Below are 22229 nucleotides of genomic sequence, written 5' to 3'. Positions count from 1 at the left end.
GGGCCCCAGGAAGGCCTTCGGTGCGCACCCCCGCCCGCGGCCCCCCTCCGCGCCGCGCGCCACGTGCCACGTGGGGCGGAGCCTGGCCCCCGAGCGGCGCGCGCACCCCGCCGCCTGGCGTCGCGGGCCTCGGCGGCGCCGCGGGGTGAGCAGCCGCCGCGCCACTTCCGACGCCGCCCTCCCTTCAGGTTCCGGGGCGCCGCGGAGCTCCGGGCCTGCAGAGCGCGCGGCGCTGTTGGGAGTACGGCGCCCCGGGCCCGGCGGCGGCCGGGATGGAGGAGACCGGGGCGGCGGTGGCCGCAGCCGGGGAGGCCGAGCTGAACCTGTCCCGCCTCAGCGTGCCCGCCGAGACGCTGGAGGCGGAGCTGGAGGCGCGGGCCGAGGAGCGGCGCGGCGCGCGGGAGGCGCTGCTACGGCTGCTGCTGCCGCACAGCCGGCTGGCGTCGCTGCCGCGGGCGCTGGGCAGCGGCTTCCCGCACCTGCAGCTGCTGGACGTGAGCGGCAACGCGCTGACGGCGCTCGGGCCCGAGCTGCTGGCGCTGCGCAGCCTGCGCACGCTGCTGGCCAAGAACAACCGGCTCGGCGGGCCCGGCGCGCTGCCCAAGGGCCTGGCGCGCTCGCCGCTCTGCCGCAGCCTCCAGGTGCTCAACCTCAGCGGGAACTGCTTCCAGGAGGTGCCCGCCTCGCTGCTGGAGCTGCGCGCGCTGCAGACCCTCTGCCTGGGCGGCAACCAGCTGCAGAGCATCCCGGCCGAGATCGAGAACTTGCGGAGGTGAGCGGGTCCCTGATGCAGAGGAGGGGGCGCCGGGCCCGGCCTCGGCGCCCTTCAGTTGCCACGTTAACTGTCGTCTTCCGGGCTGTCTCTTGAACTCTTGGCCAGTGAGTACTGCCTGGCCATCTCGGCGAGTCGCAGTGAAGATCTAACAAGGTCGTGTGTCTGACAGCGTTTGCTATGTAGCGTGTGCCCTGTGCAGATGTTTAAGGCAATTTTTCTGTCTTCCTTGGGTTTGGGGGAGTGATCCTGAGTAGGTACGCAAACAAACGTAAATCTGAGCTTGTCACTTCCTTCTCAGACGACTTTGGGGGTTTTCTACGCTTATAGATCAGTTTATGCCTTTTAGCGTGACATACAAGCTACTCTGAGCTGACTCTTGCTATCCGCAACATTTCCTGCTCCCTCTTCTCTATAGCAATACCAGCAATAATGCTATTTGTGGAATTCAGTGATCCATGCACTTTGCGAGCATCTTGTAGGCATTCACTAAATGTGTTGAATGGATGCAGTGTCTCTGTACGTGTGCTCTTGCCGTTGCCTGGAATATTGCCTGCACCTGGCAAACTCCTATTCATCCTTCAAAACCTCTCTTGATGAACATCTCTTTGTTTCTTTCTTTTACTGCTTCCTGGAGAACCATTCAATTATTGCCTAAACTATACTTCCTCTGTACCTTGTTCACCCCGCCATTGCATTTACCTTATTGATTATTATTCCTTGTTTACAGGTCTGCCTCACCCTCACCTATTAGATTACTTAGTAAATGGATGTTGAATTAAATGGAAGGAGGAAGCAGAGAAGCAGGATAGCAAAAGTCCCCTAGAGGTGCCTGGCAGGGGAATGAAAAATAGAGCAAGAGCAAGTGTATTGTTCAAAGTGAAAAAAAGTGTCTTCCATCTGTAAAATCTTTTCACGTCTTTTATTGAATTTTCTGAGATATCAAAATGTTAGAGCTGGAAGAGACCGCAGAGTTAAATGTAGTGAAAAGAACATTGGCCTGAGGATAAGAACTCTCGGTGTCCCAGCCTCAGGCAAGTCACTCAACATATCCTGACGACAGCTTCCTAACCGGCAAAATGAGGCCTTTGGACAAGATATCCCTTTATTTACTCCTCATCAGATAGTTATTGAGTACCTACCATGTGTCAGGCACTGTCCTAGGTGCTGGGGATACAATGGTGAACATGTTCCTGCCCTCGTGGAGCTAACACACTAACACAGGAGACGTTACACCTAACTGTAAACCTCATTATTTAATTACAATTGTTATAAGTTCTGTGGAGATGTGCAGAGTGCCTTGAAATGACGTAACAGTGGGACCTGACTTAGTTTGGTCCTTGAACAAGTAACATTTGAATTGAGCTTTTGAAGGAAGAGGAAGAATTAACTAGGAGAGGGTGGGGTGGGATCAGTTCAGGTAGAAGGAACAGCACATGTGAGATCCCAGGGGCAAGTAGGACTGAAGGCCAAAATTTTGAAAGAAGGACATCGTACTGGAGCATAGTGAGGAAGTAGGAACGTGGCCAGTATAAATTTGGACCAGATCCCAGGCCATGTCAGATCTTGAAGGCCATGGTGAAGTTTGGATTTTATACCAAGTACATGTGAGACAGTTTTTAAAGCACCTCTGTCTTGTCGCTGTGCAGAGATGGAGTGGGGAGGGGGTGGAGAGAGAGATGAGATTCTGAGGGCTGGTTAGAAGGAGGCCATTCTAGTAGAATGAGCGACGATGGTAGCTTATACCAGGGTGGTGCTAGGAAAGATAGTAAGAAATAGAAGGGTTGGAGAGAGATTTAGATTAAAGTTGACAGGTCTTGGTTCCTTCTAATTTTGATGTTACATAATTCCAGCCTTCTTAGTCTTTTCATACTAAGAGAAACCCAGAGCAAGAATTATTTCTGTCACATGGGGAAAATGGTAGGCAAAAATCCCATTAATTGAATACTTACAATGCAGTAGGCCCTGTTGAAGGTGCTCTAAATATGCTTTTTAATTCTCACAGTGACTCTGTGAGATGAGAGGAAGAAACTGGGGCTCTGAGAGGTTCGGTCATAAGGTCACAAAGCCTGTGAGCGGTGGAACTGGATATGACCACTGGGGTTTCTGGCTCCAAACCCATGAATTTTCCACAGTGATAGAGTGGGGCTAGAACCTGATTCTCCCGACTTCTGTTCTCTTGCATATGTGACCAGGAGGATTAGTCAAAGCCTGGTTGACATAATTTTCGGGGCTGGTAACTGTGTTTTTTGGTTATTATGCCTTTGCTATGTGGGATCTTTTATGTTAGAGTTTTTATTTTTCAGTTGTATGCTCCATTGCTCTTAACTGATAAGAATTAGTAAAAGTTTAGGCCGTGCCCCAAATATAAACTCTGGTTGAGTGTAGACTAAAAGAGTGGTGTAGAAATATACTCTGAGAGGTAGAAACAGCCTAAATGGGCTGATTCACCCCCTTCTTTGTACGGATGAGGGAATTGCGATTTAGTACCAGTCACTTGATTGAGGCCAAAAAGTGAGAGTGAGATTTATGTGGTTCACCCCTCAAGGGCTGCCTGTTACTCACTGCTGAAACAACGCATGAAAGCTGCAAAAATGGAGAAGTGGAAGTTCAGTCACTTAAACCCTGAGGTACCTGCCCCAGAACGCCTTCTTCTCTTAGAATGTATGTGACCCCCAGACCTCGTTAGTCACGCTGATGTGTATTGTAAACTGTGCTGTGCTGCTGTGAAGACCACGTCAGGTGTGTTTGAATGTTAGGAAGATAGCTGCCCTCTTTAATAGCAATTTCAAAAGTAACGCAGAGCGTATAGTCCATATAAATGTCCCTCTGCTCTCCACGCTTCTTCATTTCAGGAAGGAATAACAAACACACACTCTTAGCTTACGTGGCGTAATTGACCTCTCCAGATTTAGTGGGTGCCTCCATGTATGTTTTCTTTACTTTGTTGATCCTTTTCCCTAGTGTCAAAATCTTTAGAAAATGGCTTCTGAAAGATCAATTTTGAAGTAATAAGTAGGTGCTGAAAATATTATTTTTATGATTAACTTCATTCCCCAGGAGTAAATTCAGCTATCAGTGTAACCATGAGGTTGTAGGTGTTGATTCTTTCCATCAAAATAGGAGGTTAGGGGGCTGGCCCCGTGGCCGAGTGGTTAAGTTTGCGTGCTCCGCTTTGGCTGCCCAGGGTTTCGCCGATTCGAATCCTGGGCGCGGACATGGCACCGCTCATCAGGCCATGCTGAGGTGGCATCCTACATGCCGCAACTAGAAGAACTCACAACTTAAAACACACAACTATCTACCAGGGGGCTTTGAGAGAAAAAAGAAAAATAAAATCTTTAAAAAAAAGAAAAAAGGTTATTCTTCAACAAGTAGTTATAATAGCTGGCTTCTATGAGCACAGACTTGTTTTTGTTTTATAATGTTGAAAAAGTAGGTGTAATTCATATTTCAACCTATTTCTTCTTCTGAACTCTTGCCTGTCATTCCTCTCAGTTAGCTCGGACATTAATTGAGAAAGAGCTTAATAACTTACCACCAAATGGGTAATAGACTTGACGTGAGAAAACAGACTTGACGTGAGAAACCAAAAGCTTCAGGCTTGTTTGGCTTCCCGGAGGGTAGGTGTTTGGAGAGCAGGTTTGAGCACGGGTGAGTTCCATTGGAACTAGTCCCCACAGTCTTTGCTTCTCAAGTAGTACCTGCCTTTCTCTATTCAGGACCCCTCGCTCACTGTCTGTCTGATGTGGTCTTAGAAATTGAAGATACGAGGATTGTAATGAAGTAAAAGCTAAAAATTAATGCCCTGGAGGAGGTGACTCAACCAGATGATAAGGAGAATGTGATAAAGTTTAAATAAAAACATTTTTCCCCATTTAGAGTTGCATACTGAGTTTTTCTCTGCCTCTCGGCTTCTTCCCTCTAACTTCTTTCTTTTATAGCCTTAGTTTGAGGCAGGTATCAAGAGATGATTCCTCTTTTGTGCGTCTACTTTTGAAGTGTATAATGTACTTTAACAGTCCCTGGTGAGTGATAGTATTTGAAAATGACTCAACATGCGGATGCTACCTCAAGAAAACTGTGTTCTTATCTTTCTGTGTTTCTCTTACTTTCTGTTTTCTGCCTCTGTCTACAAATCTGTCTCACTTTAATTCCATCTGCCTTTAACCAACCATAATGTAGGACTAGTGTATATTTTTGTTATAATAATGTCATTTTTATTTGGGTAGAGAAGCAAAACATTTTCGACTTATACCTGCGGCTAAAATTGATTGGCACTGAGGGGCCCTAGTGTATTTTTTTTGGTGGGTCATTGGTCCCTGCTGGAGAAAAGGCATCTACTTCAGTATCCCTAAGGGTTGGAGAGGTGAGTTACTTTTCAAGAACAAATTTAAGGTTAGTCTGTTAATGCTAAACAGAAAGGAAAGGAAGAAATATCGTGAACTGTTTTCCTGTTTTCTATATTTGTCAAACACCGAAAGAATTGTTCCAATCCTGATTAACAGAGGTGCAATCCTGACAAACACAGGAACTTTTAAACACTATAGTTTTGCTTTAAAGATTTTATTTTATTTTTTTCCTTTTTCTCCCCAAAGTCCCCCGGTACATAGTTGTATATTCTTCGTTCTAGGTCCTTCTAGTTGTGGCATGTGGGACACCACCTCAGCGTGGCTTGATGAGAGGTGCCATGTCTGCGCCCAGGATTTGAACTGACGAAACACTGGGCCGCCTGCAGCGGAGCGCACGAACTTAACCACTCGGCCCACGGGGCCAGCCCCTATAGTTTTGCTTTAAATTGAACACCTTTGCCTTCTCCTTACAAAAAAGCATGTTTGGAAACAGTAGAGTGTGTTTTAGAAATTTAATTCCCACAAATCATTGAAAGGGCTCAAGTCCCTAGAACTTTGGAAGTTATTTGAGTTTCAAAGTGAGAAATAAGCCTGAAAGTGTACATTTAATATGCTGGTTGTGTAGTCTGGTTGATGGATACCCATCAATTGCAAAAGAAAATTTACGTAATTTCAGAATCATGGGCTTGGTTATATTTTGAAACATGACATCCTTCTCTGCCAAAGTCACAGTAACTACTCAGGTTTGGTATCCTTTCTGTCTGTGTGTCCCCCACTCACCCACCTGAAGCATTGAGAGAAGACGACATGGAATACTAGTTTCTCTTGATTGCTGACTTAAACAAATAGAAAGGACAATATTTGAATTTACTCTTAGGCTCACTCTTCCCCTTCTTTGCTTTGTTTTCTTTTCTCCTCCAGTATTGAACTATAGCAGGTTGTTGTTTAACTATTGAATCTTTTGTAAAAGTTTCCAAGTTTGCTAAACTTTTTCCCCAGATAGCTTTCTTATTAAAATAGTTCCTTTTCCAGGGTAGTTTCTGTTATTTGGACTCCAAATATTCTATCCTATCCTATTCTCTCTCATCATTGAAAAACAGAGATTTCTAAGTAACGGAGCATTAACTTATACTCGGTAGGATCAAAAAATCCTGCCTAGGAAGGAACCTTTTCCACCTGTGCTTAAACACTTGCATGTAGGAGAATTCAGTCTTGTATCCAGACAATTGGTTGTTGCTACGAGGTAGTCTTTGAAAGAGAGAAAAATAATGTAACAGAATTAAAGTTGTCTGCTTATTTTTACTAAACATTATAAATCTAAATAGAGAAAGGCAATCTTGAAAAGCTTTACACCATCAGAAATAGAAAAAAAATCATCAATCTATGAAAAAAGAAAGACAAAACTTCAGATTCAGGTTGGCTTTTTGAATCACCACACATCAAGGAAGGCTGAGATTATGAAATGCAGATAAGAAATTCAACAAATAGAAGAAATTATACCTGAGAAAATACATATAATGCAATCTGTAAAGGACTTTAAAGTAAGTATGTTTCCTAACTTCAGAGAGGTAAAGGAAGGAACTTTATCACTGAAACAAGAATAGAAAGTTAAAAAACTGACAACTCTGAAAACCCTAATTAGAATTCCTTGAAGTGAGAAAAATGAAATTGAGTTTATTCCTAAAAATGGACTCAGTGAGCCAAGTGGTAGACTGAAGTCAGCTGATGAGTGGATCAGTAAGCTAAAAGACCTTCTGGAAGCATTATCCTGGAATGCAGCACAAAAAGATAAAGAAATGAGAAGTGTGATGAGTGGATCAGTAAGCTAAAAGACCTTCTGGAAGCATTATCCTGGAATGCAGCACAAAAAGATAAAGAAATGAGAAGTGTGATGAGTGGATCAGTAAGCTAAAAGACCTTCTGGAAGCATTATCCTGGAATGCAGCACAAAAAGATAAAGAAATGAGAAGTGTGAAAGAAAGGTTAAGAGACATGGAAAATTGATCCTGAAGTTCAAGCTGCTGTTTAACAGGAAATTCTAGAAAGAGGAATGTAGGAAAGGCAATGTTTGAAGTAATAGTGGCTATTTCCCAGAATTAAAAAAGAGAGTGCTCTAAACTGGTATCTTGATACATCATAGTAAAACTTTAGAACAATAACGATAAACAGAGAAAAAAGATCCTAAAAGCTCTTAATGAGATAAAAACAGATTACCTACAAAGGAAGAATAGTAATGCTGTCTGTAATAAGATAATGAACAATATCTTCCTAGTGCTAAGGAAAAGTAACTGTCACCCTAGAATTTTATGCCCAGCCAAGCTATTACTCAAGAGTAAGTGAAAAAATTAAAACATCAGGCACAAAAGGACTCAAAGATTAATAACCATGGGTCCTTGCTGAAAGAACTTGGGTCCTTGCTGAAAGAACTTCTAAAGGAGGTACTCCAGGAAAAATGCACTTTGAAAGAAATAGCAAGCTGCCAAAAACAGTGGTAAACAAAGAAATTGGTAAAACATTGATGAATCTGAATAATTATTGATTGGAAGTAAATTTATTTTTAGATCAAGATAAACTAATTCTAGATGATGATATGAAGAGAAGGACAGACAAGCGAGCCTGGATGTGTGTTTGGAAGAGAGAAGGATAGCAAAGGAAATTGAAGGGGCAACTGCTGGCAAAATAGAAACAGCATATCCGGTTCAGAACAGTGGAGAGTGAATGGGATGAGAGGAAGCTGCATGCGCATAGTGGAAGGCAGAGCTGAAGAGAAGAAGATACACCATGGTAACAGAGAACACAAGTCTAACCTAACAGTCAAGTTGTGTACTGTTTATGGGAGTTACACTTAACCTAGAAATACCCCAATAACTGAGAAGTAAAAGGACTGAAAAAGATGTACCAGGAAAAGCTATCGTTTTGCATCTGGCCTCGTGCTGTAGGCTCCAGTCTGCTCTTGCTGCCCCCACTCCTGCCTTTCACGTTCCCCTCCCTGCCACTTCCCAGCTGCTTTCCACACAGTAGCCAAAGTGATCCTTCTAAAGTGTAAGTCAGATACTCAACTAGCCTTTGTTGAAAACCCGTCCTTCCTAGGATAAAATTCAAAATCCTTACTATGGCTCCAAGGGCCCTCTGTGATCTGGCCTCCTGGGCTACCTCTGACCTCTTAATGACCACTCTCCCCCTCTACCACCCTCTCTACTCACATTGCTGTGTTGCTCTTTCACAACACACCAAGCATTTTTGTATGTGAGGAATTTATACTCAATCATTTTATTCAGATCTACGTTGAAATGTCAGCTTCAAGAGAAATCTTTTCTGACCACCTTATCTAGGATATCGCTTCCATCACCATCTGATTACCTCCTTTTTTCTTTATAGTATTTAAAGCTATCTGGCATAGTCTGTACACATTCACTAATTTATTTTCTCTCTCACTAGAATGTAGGCTTCTTAATGTCAAGAACTTGGCCTTACTTACACAGTAGTCCCTAGACTGGTGCCTGGCACATGGTAGGTGCCTAGTTGATGTTTGTTGACTAGGCACTTTACATGATGTGTCATAATATTCCATTTTGAAGAAGAGGAAACTGGGGCATAACAAGATTGTTGCTGGCCCAAGTTCTTATACTCGTAGGTGGTGGAGCTGGGGTTAAATGAAATAAATACTAACAAAAATAAAGCAGTAGGCAGTATTGATAATCAGAGGAAACAGATTTGAAGGCAAAATGGATTAAAAGGAACAAAGAGAAATGCTTCGTGTGAATTAAGGAACAATTCAACAAGAAGTTTTAATGGTCATGAACTTGAATGTATCTGCAGTATAGCTTCTATTTTTTGAGGGGAAAGAGAGCAAAAATTGACAGAACTATCACGGGAAGAAGGAAAACCATGGTTCCGCGAGGAGACTAACCACCAGAGCAAGAAGGCGGAATGATAGGGGAGACTGTAAAAATTCAAACTGCACAGTGAACAAGTTCAGTTCTAATAGCTGTACATTCTTTTTTACACATATAAAATGTGAACAAAAACAGACCGTGCTCTAGGCCACAGAAGAACAAGGTTATGAAAACATGTATTCAACAACAACAAAGCTCCCAACAAATTAATAAGAGAAAGCCATATAACCCATGAGGAAAATGGGTAAAGGATAGGAACCAGCAATTCTCTAAAGATGTACAAATGGCCAAAAATATATAAAAAGGTGCCAGACTTCACTAGTAATTAGGGAACTGCAGATTAAAAGAACAGAATGGTACCATTTGTCATGCCATCGAATAGTAAAAACAATTAGAGCAGGTGTTAATACTGAATGTTGGCAGGGCGAAGAGTAAGGAGGGCTCTTGAATGCTAATTGTGGACTTGTGATTAGCTATAGGGTAATTGGGCTCTATCTTTTAATGGTACCCCTTGTACCCTAAAATCTGGATGGGGCCTGGATTTTGTAGCTTTAAAAGTATCCCGGGTAATTCTTATCCTGGAAGTTTGGGTAATAGTTTAGTAGGCTATCTTCTCCCACATTTAAAGGTATCTTAAAAGAATGATAGTGTCTATTGAGTTAGTAGATTTAACAAGACGACAAAAGTAACATAGTAATGGAAAAGATCTCTGTGTATGCGTTTTATTTATATTTATATAGTAAGAACTGACTGTCACGCCCTTGCAAAAATCTTTTGGAGAGAGCCTTTCCACAGTCGTCACCACAAAGAGTAGCAGTTCATTTTGGTGCAATGTAGCCTACGTCTGAAATGTTGTTAATTTGTTGGAAAACAGGATAATTACGTGAAACTTAATTTCATGATAGTGATCAGTTTTACATAATTTGTTTAGATAACTTCAGAAGAATGTCCTGCTATTCATTCGTAATGTATAATGCTATAATAAGAATATAATAATGAATGCTGTAAGAAGAGCAAAAAAGAAACATAGAGTTCAGCCATGTTTTTCCACTCTTTTCAAAAAAACGGCTAGTGGTTTTCCCATTGCCCAGTGGCATACCAGGTCCAAGCCTATGAGCACAGAATTCAGGGTTCCTGTCATCTGGCCTTTCTCTAGCCTCATCTCTGGATTCCTCAAAATGAATTCTCCTCTTCTGTGTTAAAAGATAATGTTTTGTCCCGTGAAATTCCTCTCCTCCAACCTGAGGTGTGCTCTTTCCTTCCACGTAAGTGAGCTGAATTCATAGTCCAGCTGAAGTCACAGTGCTGTGGGGAAGCCTTTCCCAGTCAGAACCACTGTGTCCTGATTTCTCTACTTTTTTAGCTCCTGAATCATTTGTGGATTGTGCCGCTCATTTTGGTGTTTCAATCATGTTATGCTTATTTTTGGCCTTGTTTTGTGTTGAATTATAATATTGTCTAACATTGGTGTGTCTTGTCTCTTACCTATAAGCTCCCTGAAGATTGCGTTGTTTCTCTAGAGACTGTGAAGCACATAGCAAATCCTAAGAAGAACATCTGCTGAATGAATAGATGAAATGTGTTCAGTGTTATAAAGACAATGGGGTATCTTATCCAACTTCTGTTTTGTTTACTTTTTTTGTTTTTCTTTATTTTGCAGTTTAGAGTGTTTGTATCTTGGAGGAAACTTCATCAAAGAAATCCCACCAGAATTAGCAAATCTGCCTTCTCTAAAGTATTTGGTGTTATGTGACAACAAAATCCAAAGTGTGCCTCCTCAGCTTTCACAGTGAGTAGTTTCAGGCAGTTTATGTATACGGAGATCCATGCTTACGAATTATTGCCCCTATTCACCCACATGTTTTATATGTAGAAGAGAATTAGGTGTTCTCAAAGTACATGCTACATGAGAGTTACAGTTCTGAGGTTTGCTGTTAATTGGGTTGCTTATTGTGAATGTTACTTTTAAATGCTCTATTTAAAATGTTTTATTTTTCAAAATATTTGTCTAGCTTGTCTTCTGTAATCAAAACTAGAGTATTAATTTAGTATAGATTTCCTTGGTTTTATTGATTTTGTATTTGATATAAAGCTTTCCTATCCTAATGAGATAATGTAAAGGATCTCGATTCCTGTTGCATTTGAATACTTTTTTAGGTATCTGAATGATAAAGCATGCCCAAAAAGTCTTTAAATCCAGCATTTATATTTCAGCCAGTACGTCAGAATACTCTCTAAGTATTCTGAGCTCTCCAAGATTGTATGGGCAAAAGTCCTTCATGACACTTGCAAATGTGCCCTCTGATCCAGTTTCAGCACCTTCTCGTTTTACTTCCAATGACCTTAGTCTTAGTTGCTCGTTCTTACGTGGAAATCAAGTTCCTCATTTGGCCTTCTTGGTAGTTGTCTTGCGTACTGCCATTGAGTTTTGTGTTGCATTCATTCTAGGTTGCATTCCCTTCGTTCCCTCAGTCTTCACAATAACTTGCTGACGTACCTGCCTCGAGAGATCCTCAACCTTATTCATTTGGAAGAATTGAGTTTGCGAGGAAACCCGTTGGTGGTTCGTTTTGTTAGAGATTTAACCTATGACCCTCCAACTCTCCTGGAGTTAGCTGCACGGACCATTAAAATTCGAAATATTCCCTACACCCCCTATGATCTTCCTGGGAATCTTCTTAGATACTTGAGCTTAGCCAGCAATTGCCCAAATCCAAAGTGTGGAGGTAAGTTCATTCATTGTCCTTGCTTCTCATTCACTTAGCTATTTTTAAAATTGATGGTCTAAGTGTTGTTTTAATTTGCTGTCTTCTTTCAGAGAAAGGCAGGTAGTCCCTGTTTCTGTTTCCCTCATCCTTTCAGTCTTTTATCAGAAAGTAAGACATTTCACCCTCTCCAGATTTCTCTCTTCCTCCTTTTATGCCTCCCTTCCTTCCTCCCTCCCTCTCTCTCTCTTTCTTGTATAGTTAGAGGAATAATGAGAGAGAGGAACAAAGCATACCCCAAGGCCAGGTTATAAAGGGCCTGAGGTGCCGGGGTGTGTGGGTGGGAGTTGGTGACTGACGGGCAGGTTATTTTATTTTGGCTCCCTCATAAAAGACTACTTTTAAATAATCCAGTTTAATGGGAGTTCTATTGTAGGATAAAGTAGGTGCTGAGGAAGTGCTGTATAATGATGATCAGAACCAGGTCAGATTTTCCCTGAAAGTCTCATCATGGCTTGACACCGTTATAAGGTTAAAAAGGGAGGAAATGATCTCAGTTCCTCAAAAAATATTGAAAGATAGGAAAAGACACTGTTGGTTTAAAAAAGAAAAAAAGACAATACTCTGGGCCGTTTCTGGCCACTCCATCTTAGAAGTGGAGGTTGCCGTGCCGCATTAGATGTGCCGAAGCTCTTCTCGATTCTCCTTTCCTAGGTTGGCTTTAGCAGTGGCAGGGGTGGGTTCACACCAGGCCTCCAGACTTCATAGTCTGTGTCTAATCTCTGCTTTGAATCTGTCCTTTTCTAGAAATGGACCTCCACAAAAATTCTCTTCTCTCTTAAATGGTTTCTTAATGACTTCTTTAGTATACTGATGTGTTATTTACCTTAGGAACAAAAATACTTTTAAAATTAGTAGTTTAAAATTTGAGATAATATACAAAATAAGCCATTGATGTTTCCCTTCTCAGACTCATTAGTCATTGAACTCTAAGTTAAACAAAAGTAAATTTATATTTTGTGAGCTATTTTGTCCTTGTATAGTCTGAGATCTTATGATTGACAAGATAGTATTTTTCTTTTTTAGCTGATAATTCTGGAATGCTTTATTTTGTTACTTCCATCTGTTTTCAGGAAGCTAACACATTTTTTGGGATTTATTATCAATATAGATTGAGCAGTTTGTTGAATTTATTTACTTTCCTGAATTGTTCAGAGTAATATACCATAAATTTCCCCTTTTAAACCATGAATTATACTTACTTACTACAGGATCATAAAATTAGAAAGTTAATGAGGAAGTATCAGGAAAAAAACAAATAGAAATCATAGTTTCTCCTTTGCTTGGACCCCATCTTTTTATTTTGGTTCCTCACGTGATACATTTAGAGTAGTAGCTGCCAGAGGGAACTTAGGTAGAGTATGGAGCTGAGATTCTGCTCCAGAGAGGCGATGGAACCCGGAGTTCTGGATGTTCCAGCTGTGCTGCAACCGTTGTGGGTTAGAGGTGTGCAGTATCTTTTTAAGGAGCAGCTCGAACCCCGAGACACAGCAACCTCTGCCTTCCTCTCAGCTCTAGCTGGTATTTCCACTTAGCTGAAGGGCCACAGTTCAGGAGCATTAAATTAGGAATCAAAAGTTTCAGTCTACCTACTAATTATAGTTGTGTGAGAATCAAGTGAGGTCATTAGTGAAACGCTTTGAAGGCTATAGATTTAGAGCCTGTGGAAATGTAAGATGGCATTTTCTTTCTTTTAATTTTTCCTTCCCAATACTTAAGAACAGGGGTACCAAAAGTTGTCTCCTTTTTGCAAATTTTGTGTATAGCAACTGATTCCTTAAGATCCTTATTAAAGGAGTTTTGTGGCGGTTTTTTAAGTTTCTTGACTACAGGCTGGTACCAAGGAGTGGCTTGGGGGTGGAGGAATGGCGCTTTAGGTATCCTATAATTTCTCCAGCAGCTGCTGGCCACCAAGTCACCCAGAGAAAACAAGCTAAGTAGGCAGTGTCCTTTCACTGCCAGCTCCCTTTAAGGTAATCTCCTGGCCTTCTCTTTGCAGCTAAATTGCCGTTTCTAAGACCTTCCAGTATTTCTGTAAATAGCTGTAGAAGCAACTACTGCTTCTGCTTAAGATTCACAAAAGAAAAGACTGTATATGACATTTCTTCAGAATGCTGGAGAAAGGGCTGAGAAAGAACCTGTGGCTGTTTGCTGTGTAATGGTTACTTTGTGCTTACTCCTCCTTCTCTCCAGGAGTCTACTTTGACTGCTGTGTCAGACAGATTAAATTTGTGGACTTCTGTGGGAAGTACCGCCTCCCGCTGATGCACTACTTGTGTTCGCCAGAATGCTCTTCCCCGTGCAGTTCCGTCTCTCACAGCTCCACATCCCAGAGCGAGTCTGACTCAGAGGACGAAGCTGGTGTTGCCGCACACAGAATGCAGAAGGTTCTTCTTGGTTGAACAGAGTGCAGGGGGGTGTGAGTCACTGAAAGACTGAGCAGAAGTGGTTAGAAAAGAAAAGACTTTGGAAGGTCACGAGTAACCTTGTCTTCATCTTGAATGTCCGTGAAAGAGTCGGAGATGATGTAAAAGGTTCTGTGTTTCATCTGCCCATTCATCAGGGATGAGTCCAGTTCCATGTTTGGATTTCTTCGATAGAATTCACTCTGAATGGCAGTTTCAAATTTGGCTGGTTGTTTGCAGTTTTCACTCAAGTTTTATATGAATTACACAGCAGAATGGAATGTTCTGAAGAGCAGTGCTATAATAAACCGTGAGCAGTGTAACTTGTGACAGTTGAGTGAAGAAAGAAATGATCAAAGCTGTAATTACTACCAGAATTGTCTTTGGGTTTCGGTTGAACACCGTATCATGACGGGAGGAGCCCTCCCTTCTTGTATTGCCCATATGTCTAGATTACAGAGCTATTCAGATAAGCTCACAGATGGCTACATAGGACCTAAATGTTTCTGACCTGCTAACTGCTAAACAAAGGGACGTAACTTTTATGTAGGATTTTAAAACTGTTCAGTTCTGCTCCCTTGTTCTATGTGATTGTTGCTACCCTCGTGTCATCCAGCAATAACTGTTATAGTGCCTTAATTCTAGCAAAGATTGGGAAATTTATCCAAGAAATGTTGCCAGAGCAGCCTGTAACCTGACATTCTATGCAGAACACTTTAAAATGTGCTTTAACGGAACTAGATAAAGAACTGTATATCTGACATCTGAGCTCATGGCCTCCTGAGCGTCAATCTTTTGTTTAAACATGAAATGATCCCCTGTAAGCAAATCACTTTTACCCTTAATGAGAGGCCGTGGTCTTGATCAGTTGTTCATCGTAAGACAGAATAACACTTCTTGATTGGAAAACTGGTCAGATTTCTTTTGACAGAAAAGAGATGTAAGCTTGCAAAGCTTCTTTATGTCTTGCATTACAGGAGAGGGAAAATGATTTAAAAATTTTTAATCGTCAAAGACGACTTCTTTGCCTATATACTAACCTGTAACTTTCTCTATATTTTAAAGAAAAACTAGAAAAACATTACAACAAGTCAGATAAAATTGGGAGCAGGAATCGTTTGTGTAAAGATTAAAGTAGTCTTTAAATTGTGTGAAATAGAACGATTTTTGTATCGATAACATATAAAAAATTTATTAAATATATTATATCCTTAAAGTATTGCAGAAATATGGTTTCAAAAGTTAATTGCTATGAGAAATGACAAAATTTTCACTAACTAGTTTAATATGCAATAAAAATTGAATAATAGTACAATTACAAGTTGATATTATAAAAGATAGTACACAACATATACTAGCAGCCATTAGGTAACTAACCTGTAGTAGCATGGTAGTTTGTTGGTAAGTGTTACCTGTACAGTAATAGGCAGGTCAGAAGCTCACCGGAGCATCAAATGATCTCCCTTCTGACCTCCTGGCATTCATGATGGGGGCACATCATTTCTTAAAAGCATATTGTTGTATAGTAATGATATGTACGTGTGTTAGGTTTTTGTCCTATATATTATTTTTTATTTTAGAAGAAAATATACCGTAGGCTAGTTCGGGTTTGTTTGTCGTGTGTTAATTCATGAAACATCCTGAGAGTTTCATGACTGCAGTTGTGAAACGCTGCTATTGAGTGAATCCCTTCACCTTATTACTGTAGTGAGATTCCTCTTTCCTTCTGATTCAGAACTCTTCTGACTGTGTCTATAGAAGTAATCTAGTATGTTTCTACTGCCTAGCATAGTACGTGGGTAATTATATCATAAGATGGAAGTAATAGAAAGTCTTTGTTTACATTTTCATTTGAGCCACAGCAATGGCATACCACGAAATTAGGAAAGGTAAAAATGACTTAGGCACTGCCTAAGTGGCAAGCCCAAAATGTTTTGTAAGTGACTTAGTTAAGATACATAAAATATTTTCGTAGAAAATAAATGACATATTCATAGTAAAATGCTCAAATTGACAGGACCAAATTTTTCTGGCTTAAATGCCTCAGTTTACTTCCTCATTCATTACCAGCTTGATCTAAGTAACAGCATGGGTAATCTTCTAAGAGTTAGTCTTTGTAAAATAAATGGATAGGTATGTAAATATAGTACTTAACCTTATTTACCTCTTTCCAGCTTCCCAGAAAGAAGGTACACTGATTCATCTTTTACAGATGTGAATAGGTCCAACCAGAAACAGTTTCTGGCTTTTGCTACATGATGTAGACATATACCATAGTATACAGCAAAATGGCTTTCAACAAAGTGTTTGTTATGGTTTTCCATATGTGCATTTGAAAATCTAAGATCTGCGTGCAACTTGTCTTTGGTGACTTTTACTGAAATCTACATTTTAGCTGTATTATCCTCTTTTTTCTTTTTTTTAAATCTTTGACCTAACCTTTTACAAGAGCTGCTAATATTTTCTAAGATTTTCCCTGTTTCTTTTCCATCACTTCCCTTTTTTCGTAACTGGTGATTGTAGAAATTAACCAGAAGATGCGATGCAAGGGAGCTGATATTCTTGAGACCAGGTAGTCAGCTCCTGAGTCATATAGCTGGCTCTGTCTTTAAAGTGATCGTCTCTCTCTTTAGTTGCTAAGTCACATGTTTGTGTTTAAACTGAAGTTAATAAGCTTTAACTGTATTTTTTGAGATTTACAGAATCTGCACTAATTTTCATAATGAATAAGTTTTTGATATTGCTCAACTCGGACACTTTTGGTGACCAGGACTTCTGTGGTTAGAACTACATAACCAAAGCATTATTCTGTTTGGAATGGGATTCTTCAGTGCTGAAATTTGAAATTGAAATGGGTGGATTGAACGTTCTTAGTCATCTTTCTTCCTAGAATCCAGTTCTCTCAGGATCACCAAGCTGAGTTGGTGAAATAGTCCTAGGATTTTAGGGAGCAGGAAGATTAGCTAATAGAACATTTTGCCCCCTGGAGTCAGCGATTGGCCGACCTAGGGACGAGCTAGTCCAGGTTCACAGGATTCCTTGTAGTTGAGTAGTGGAGGTAGATCTGAGAGTTACTGTTCGTATTTTACTTTTAAATGTCTGCTGGAGGAGTCTCTTATTCTAAAATTCTTGATATTTGGAACTTTAAGTACCAAGTTTAAAAGTAAAGACTTGCATTGTAAACTGTCCCTCAAATTTGAGAAATTTTTGTGTTGCTGTAGGCGATCCACCCTAGTGCAGTGTAGTACTGCAGACCAATTCGGCCAAACACTGTAAATACCAGTTTTAAATGGAAGAGAAGGAAAAGGCTGATTGCTGGAGCATTAAATGGAAGAAATCTTTAAAAGCTCAAAGGCCAGGGAGAGAGAAGTCACCAGACACCCATGGATCCTCCTGAGCCAAGAAAGCCCTTTAAAGTAATGATGAGTTGTTACAAAGTTAGGTGGCCCACTGACTACCATCTGAAAGCCGTATCACCAAATTTCTTCAGTTTCTGCTCTTGGGAGATTGTCCACATCCCTCCACAATGAAGGGCCCAGCAAGTGATACGACTTTCTTAGGGCCAACCTCGCTCTTTGCAAAGGGAGAGAGTAATACCTCATTAACCTAAAATTTGTGGTATAGCCTTGATTAGTGTTTACCTTTTCACTCCGTAAAAAAGAAAAACCACCAAGCAAATAATTAGTGCAAATAAAGTTTGATCTTTTAAAGCATTTTAGCAGTAGCTATTTATATAAAAAGTTATTCTGAATTAGAAGACCCTTTGTAGGTAAAACTTTATCCATTATAGTATGTATATATAAAATTAGTTAAGCTTCATTTATTTAGAAATAGCTAAATGACCTCCTTTCTTCTCATCTGAAGTATAGATTTTATTATGTCAGTATAAATAGTACTCTCCATTTAGTCCAAAATAGTCAGCTTTTAAGTTATGCTGGGTGTTTAGCAACAGTAAAGGCAGCTGTGTAGGTTTTTAGGCAACATGATTTGTAATACATAGTACTTGACCTTCACTGTTTCTGTACTGTACTCTGTATAACGTTAATCTGATGAATTTAATAGCATCCAGTTTTGTGTTTTCGTTGTAGTCATGGTCTTTTTAAAGGTAGCAGTGCCTTCAGTTGTGCTCAGAAAGTATGTGCCTTAAATCCTCCACTCTACACCCAAAGTTTGGGGAACTGTGTCGTTTAATAACTTGTTTCTGACAGCCCTGTGACGGTTTGCATTTGACTCGAGGGAGAAAGACTCATCTTGAGCAACTCCTTCCCCTAAAACAGGGCCTCATGTCTGTGAGTCTAGGGCTTCTGGAGAGAGAATCCCAGTCATGCCTGCTGTCACAGAGGTCAAAGCCATGAGGATCAGGGTCCCCTGGAATGAATGAAAGGTATAATTCTCTTTTATGTTATGAGAAAATGTATCTGCTACCACTAAGTGGGGGGCAGCAGTTCCTAACCCACTTCATATTGATAGCATCATGGAAAGATATTATTCCCATGAGGCCTAGCATATTTTGTGAGTGGTTTCTTTGTAATACTATGTTGAAAGGGGCCTACGTTTTAATATTTTTCATGTAAATATCTCCATTCCTTTTCTATCTCTCAGTCCGTATTTGCTAAGAATTGATGTAGAAGATAACGGTTCACTAACAACAAACCTTCCACATTATTGAACACTCACAGGGTAATATTGATTTGGGTGCTACTAGACTTTTACCTAGCATTTGTCAGTCTCAATTTATTGTAAGGGACAGTATTCAATCTAGTAAATGTATTAGTTTCATGAAGGTTATTTATATACTGTTATACCAGAAAGCCAGGGTTGGAGAGGCTGTCTGCCTTCACCAGAACTTACTTTCTTCCTTTGGCTGTGAATAAATTGGATAAAACTGTTTTATTCTAAATTTCAGTTAGGAGAAGAAATTTGGATAAGATTTCTGTTACTGGCACTACAGAAACATTACTAAATTGGTTAATTCTTCTGTCTCCCACTGATGTTTCAAGAGAATCCTTTGACTAACTTAAATGGTTGACATTGACGTGTTATTGACCAGGAATATTAACCTCAGCAATCACTTTACAACGATCGTAGAGAGACCTGTGTTCCTGTAATCGGTGTGTGTTGCACTTCTGAGTCTACTTTGTGTTCATGAGAAACAAAAACAATGGGAGAAATATTTTAAATAACCCGTATTTTAACCTTTTATAAAGTTTGGGCCTTTGAAATATCAACAAAGGATATTGAAAATATATGTACTTTTAGTCAAATTACTTTTTATTATCTGATTTCTTAGTTTTCTGTATTTGAGATTTATGAATTAGGAATATCTGTATCTATAGGTATATAAATATTTACAACTTAATGGTAATGATAAATGTAATACTGCAACATGATTCAACAATTAAATTTTATTTTCAGGACAACATATAGTTTACTACATCAGATTTCTGTTACCTTGTAATGGTGAATGCTCTAGAAAGAATATTTAAGCTACTTCAATTCTATACCTCCTTTCCCCCCCGAGGACATACAAAAAATGTGATCTTATATTAACCCTCTGTGTGAATTTTGCCTTATCAAACATTGTGCCTTATTTTATTAAAAGTGTTTGGTTGGTATCTGATTCTGTATTCTGGAAAAAGTAACAGTATTTTAGTTTTAATTGACAAGCATTTACTTAAAAAAAAATTAAAATCCCTATAATGTTGGTATTTGCCTGATTATTTGCTAGACCATTGTTCATCTATTTGTTGAATTTTTTCCAATACATGAATACATACATTAAGCATGTATTAGCATTTACTCTCTGTGCTAGATGCAAAGGATAAAAGATGAATTAGACCAGGTCCCTTTCTACTAGAGTTCTTCTGCTTCCACAGTCTTAACAGACGTGCTCTAATAAGAAATTGGTGAAGTCATTTTGCTAACGAAAAGTCAGTTACTTCTTGCATTTAGTCCAGAATCAAAAAATATTAACACAAAGTAGTACAGTACTAATTGAGCACGTTGATATTACTGTGCTTAGTATTGTTCTTTAGTGCCATTATTTTGGTCACCTAGAACACCTGACATGTTTATAGATTACAGAATTTGGAAGAATATTGTGGTTGGTTATGAGTTGAGGAAAACAGAGTGGCTAGGAAAGACACACGCTTGCAGAACAGCTAATCTTTCAGATTTGCCGAGATGGGACAAGCTCAGCGCTTCCCTGGTTAGTATATAGGAAGGCTTCTTGGTGAAGATAGGCTCAGAAATTTGAGGGCACAAGAGAAAAAACATTGGGTGTAACTCAGATCTCTCTCCTGAGGATAAACCTGCTCCCTAAACTACCTGGTTGGGAATGTTCTCCTTAGAGCAAGTCTCAGAATAAGATTTTCTTTAATGGCCTAACTCTGTAGACAGCAAATAGGAAGCCAGATGTTTCAGAGGGTGTGTGAGCCTTGGATGTGTCCCATCCATCACAGCAGTCACTGCCAGCCTCGTGCAGTTCCGTCAGCATTCCCCAGAATGTTAGAGCTAGAAGAACCTTAAAGGTCTGAAATTGACTCACTCTCTTGAGAGAGGAAAAAATTTAAACCCAGAGAGACTTTTCCAAGACTTAAATGGCTGAATCTTGAATCTAAGCCTCTGGGTTCTGATTTCAATGCTGGTTCCCCAATAGTGTGCTGCTTTCTTCTTTAATACTCAATCTGTGACAGGAAATTACTAATAGTACTGAGAGTGCATTGTAACTGGCCAACTAGCATCCAAGTAATGCTGTCTACACTATGTCTCCTCAGTGTATTCAGAATTTTAGATATGGTGGGAAACCTTAGATACGAGTAAACATCTGGGTAGCTCATTACTATTTACAAAGACATTCAAGAACCTACCTTACTTAATCCTCATGGCAGTGAGGTAGGACTAGATTTGGTGAAGCTGGTGCTGTGGCTTATCAAACCCTTTCCCTCATCTGAGTTTGAAATCAATTAAGAAATTGGCTTAGATTAGAGAAAGGGATCTGAATATCAGGTTTATCAAATCGGAATTGAGCTGTTTGTATTCTTAAATTGAATGTAACCAACCAAAATCACAGAATCCCCTTGCAGGGGCTGTCTATCCCCACATAGCATTCCACAAAGCTGACCAGAAAGCACCGCAGATCCAAAGGGGGTCATGTCAAATCTTAAACCCTGTAGTGCTACCCAACAGAGAAACCTGGAACAGTTAGTGTCAGACTTTGGCCATCTAAGCAGATGAATTAGCTTTCCCCCACAGGGAGGAAAAGAAGCTAGAAAGGTTTCTTATGGGAAGCTGTTCTCAACTGATTGCACATTAGAATCACCATGGGAGCTTTCAAAATGTACAAATGCATGGCCTCCACCCCCAGACCAATTGAAACCTGCTCTCTGGAGGTGGAGCCTGAGCATCAATAGTTGTAGAAGCTCGCCTAGCTGACTCAGTTGCCCAGCAAGGGTGAAAGTTCCCTCATGATAACCTGAGGTCAGTGGTCTACCTTTTTTTTTTTTTTTTTTTGAGTCTCCGTGGCTAGCCAGGGCTGTGGGGTTCAAATTTCCCACAAGAGTCAAGAGTCAAGTCAAATGCCCAGGGATTCTTTATCTTTTCTGGGGGGTAGCGGGGGGCGAGATTGTCCCTGAGCTAACCTCTATTGCCAATCTTCCTCTTTTTTCCTTCCCGAAGCCCCAGTACATAGTTGTGTATCCTAGTTGTAAGTCCTTCTAGTTCTTCCGTGTGAGATGCCACCACAGCGTGGCTTGATGAGCAGTGTGTAGGTCCATACCCAGGATCCAAACTGGCGAACCCCAGGCCACAGAAGCAGAGCATGCAAACTTAACCACTATGCCACCAGGCAGGCCCCTGGATTATGATTTTTAGTGGATGAAGAGTTGGGCCCAAAGGATGAAGTGACTTGCCCAAGTTCTCTTAGATAAATAGCAATGGAGCTAGGGCTAGGATCCATTCATCTATTGAAAAAAAATGGTGTTTTCTTTTTAATTGAATGCCTACTTCAGACCAGGCACTGATTGCTAATCCAATGTTAT

General features: G+C 40.5%; 1 protein-coding gene across 1 annotated transcript; it reads left to right on the top strand.

The window, feature by feature from the left end:
• The first annotated feature begins 121 nt into the window (after positions 1 to 121).
• Positions 122 to 19894, top strand: LRRC58 (leucine rich repeat containing 58). Its single transcript, XM_014829567.3, has 4 exons — positions 122 to 772; positions 10681 to 10809; positions 11469 to 11746; positions 13979 to 19894. Exons 1-4 carry the CDS (start codon positions 273 to 275, stop codon positions 14185 to 14187), a joined length of 1116 nt encoding a protein of 371 aa, XP_014685053.3. The 5' UTR covers positions 122 to 272; the 3' UTR covers positions 14188 to 19894.
• Positions 19895 to 22229: the final 2335 nt, after the last annotated feature.

Source organism: Equus asinus, chromosome 5 (assembly GCF_041296235.1).
Source record: "Equus asinus isolate D_3611 breed Donkey chromosome 5, EquAss-T2T_v2, whole genome shotgun sequence".
NCBI classification, from domain to species: Eukaryota; Metazoa; Chordata; class Mammalia; order Perissodactyla; family Equidae; genus Equus; species Equus asinus.
This window is presented reverse-complemented; position numbering and strand designations above follow the sequence as displayed.

Bases quoted from the DNA above. Each gene is read 5' to 3' on its own strand.
- LRRC58 (XM_014829567.3), top strand. From the start codon at position 273: ATGGAGGAGACCGGGGCGGCGGTGGCCGCAGCCGGGGAGGCCGAGCTG. The intron at 773-10,680 runs GTGAGCGGGTCC...TTTATTTTGCAG, and splicing joins GAGATCGAGAACTTGCGGAG to TTTAGAGTGTTTGTATCTTG. The intron at 11,747-13,978 runs GTAAGTTCATTC...CCTTCTCTCCAG, and splicing joins CCCAAATCCAAAGTGTGGAG to GAGTCTACTTTGACTGCTGT.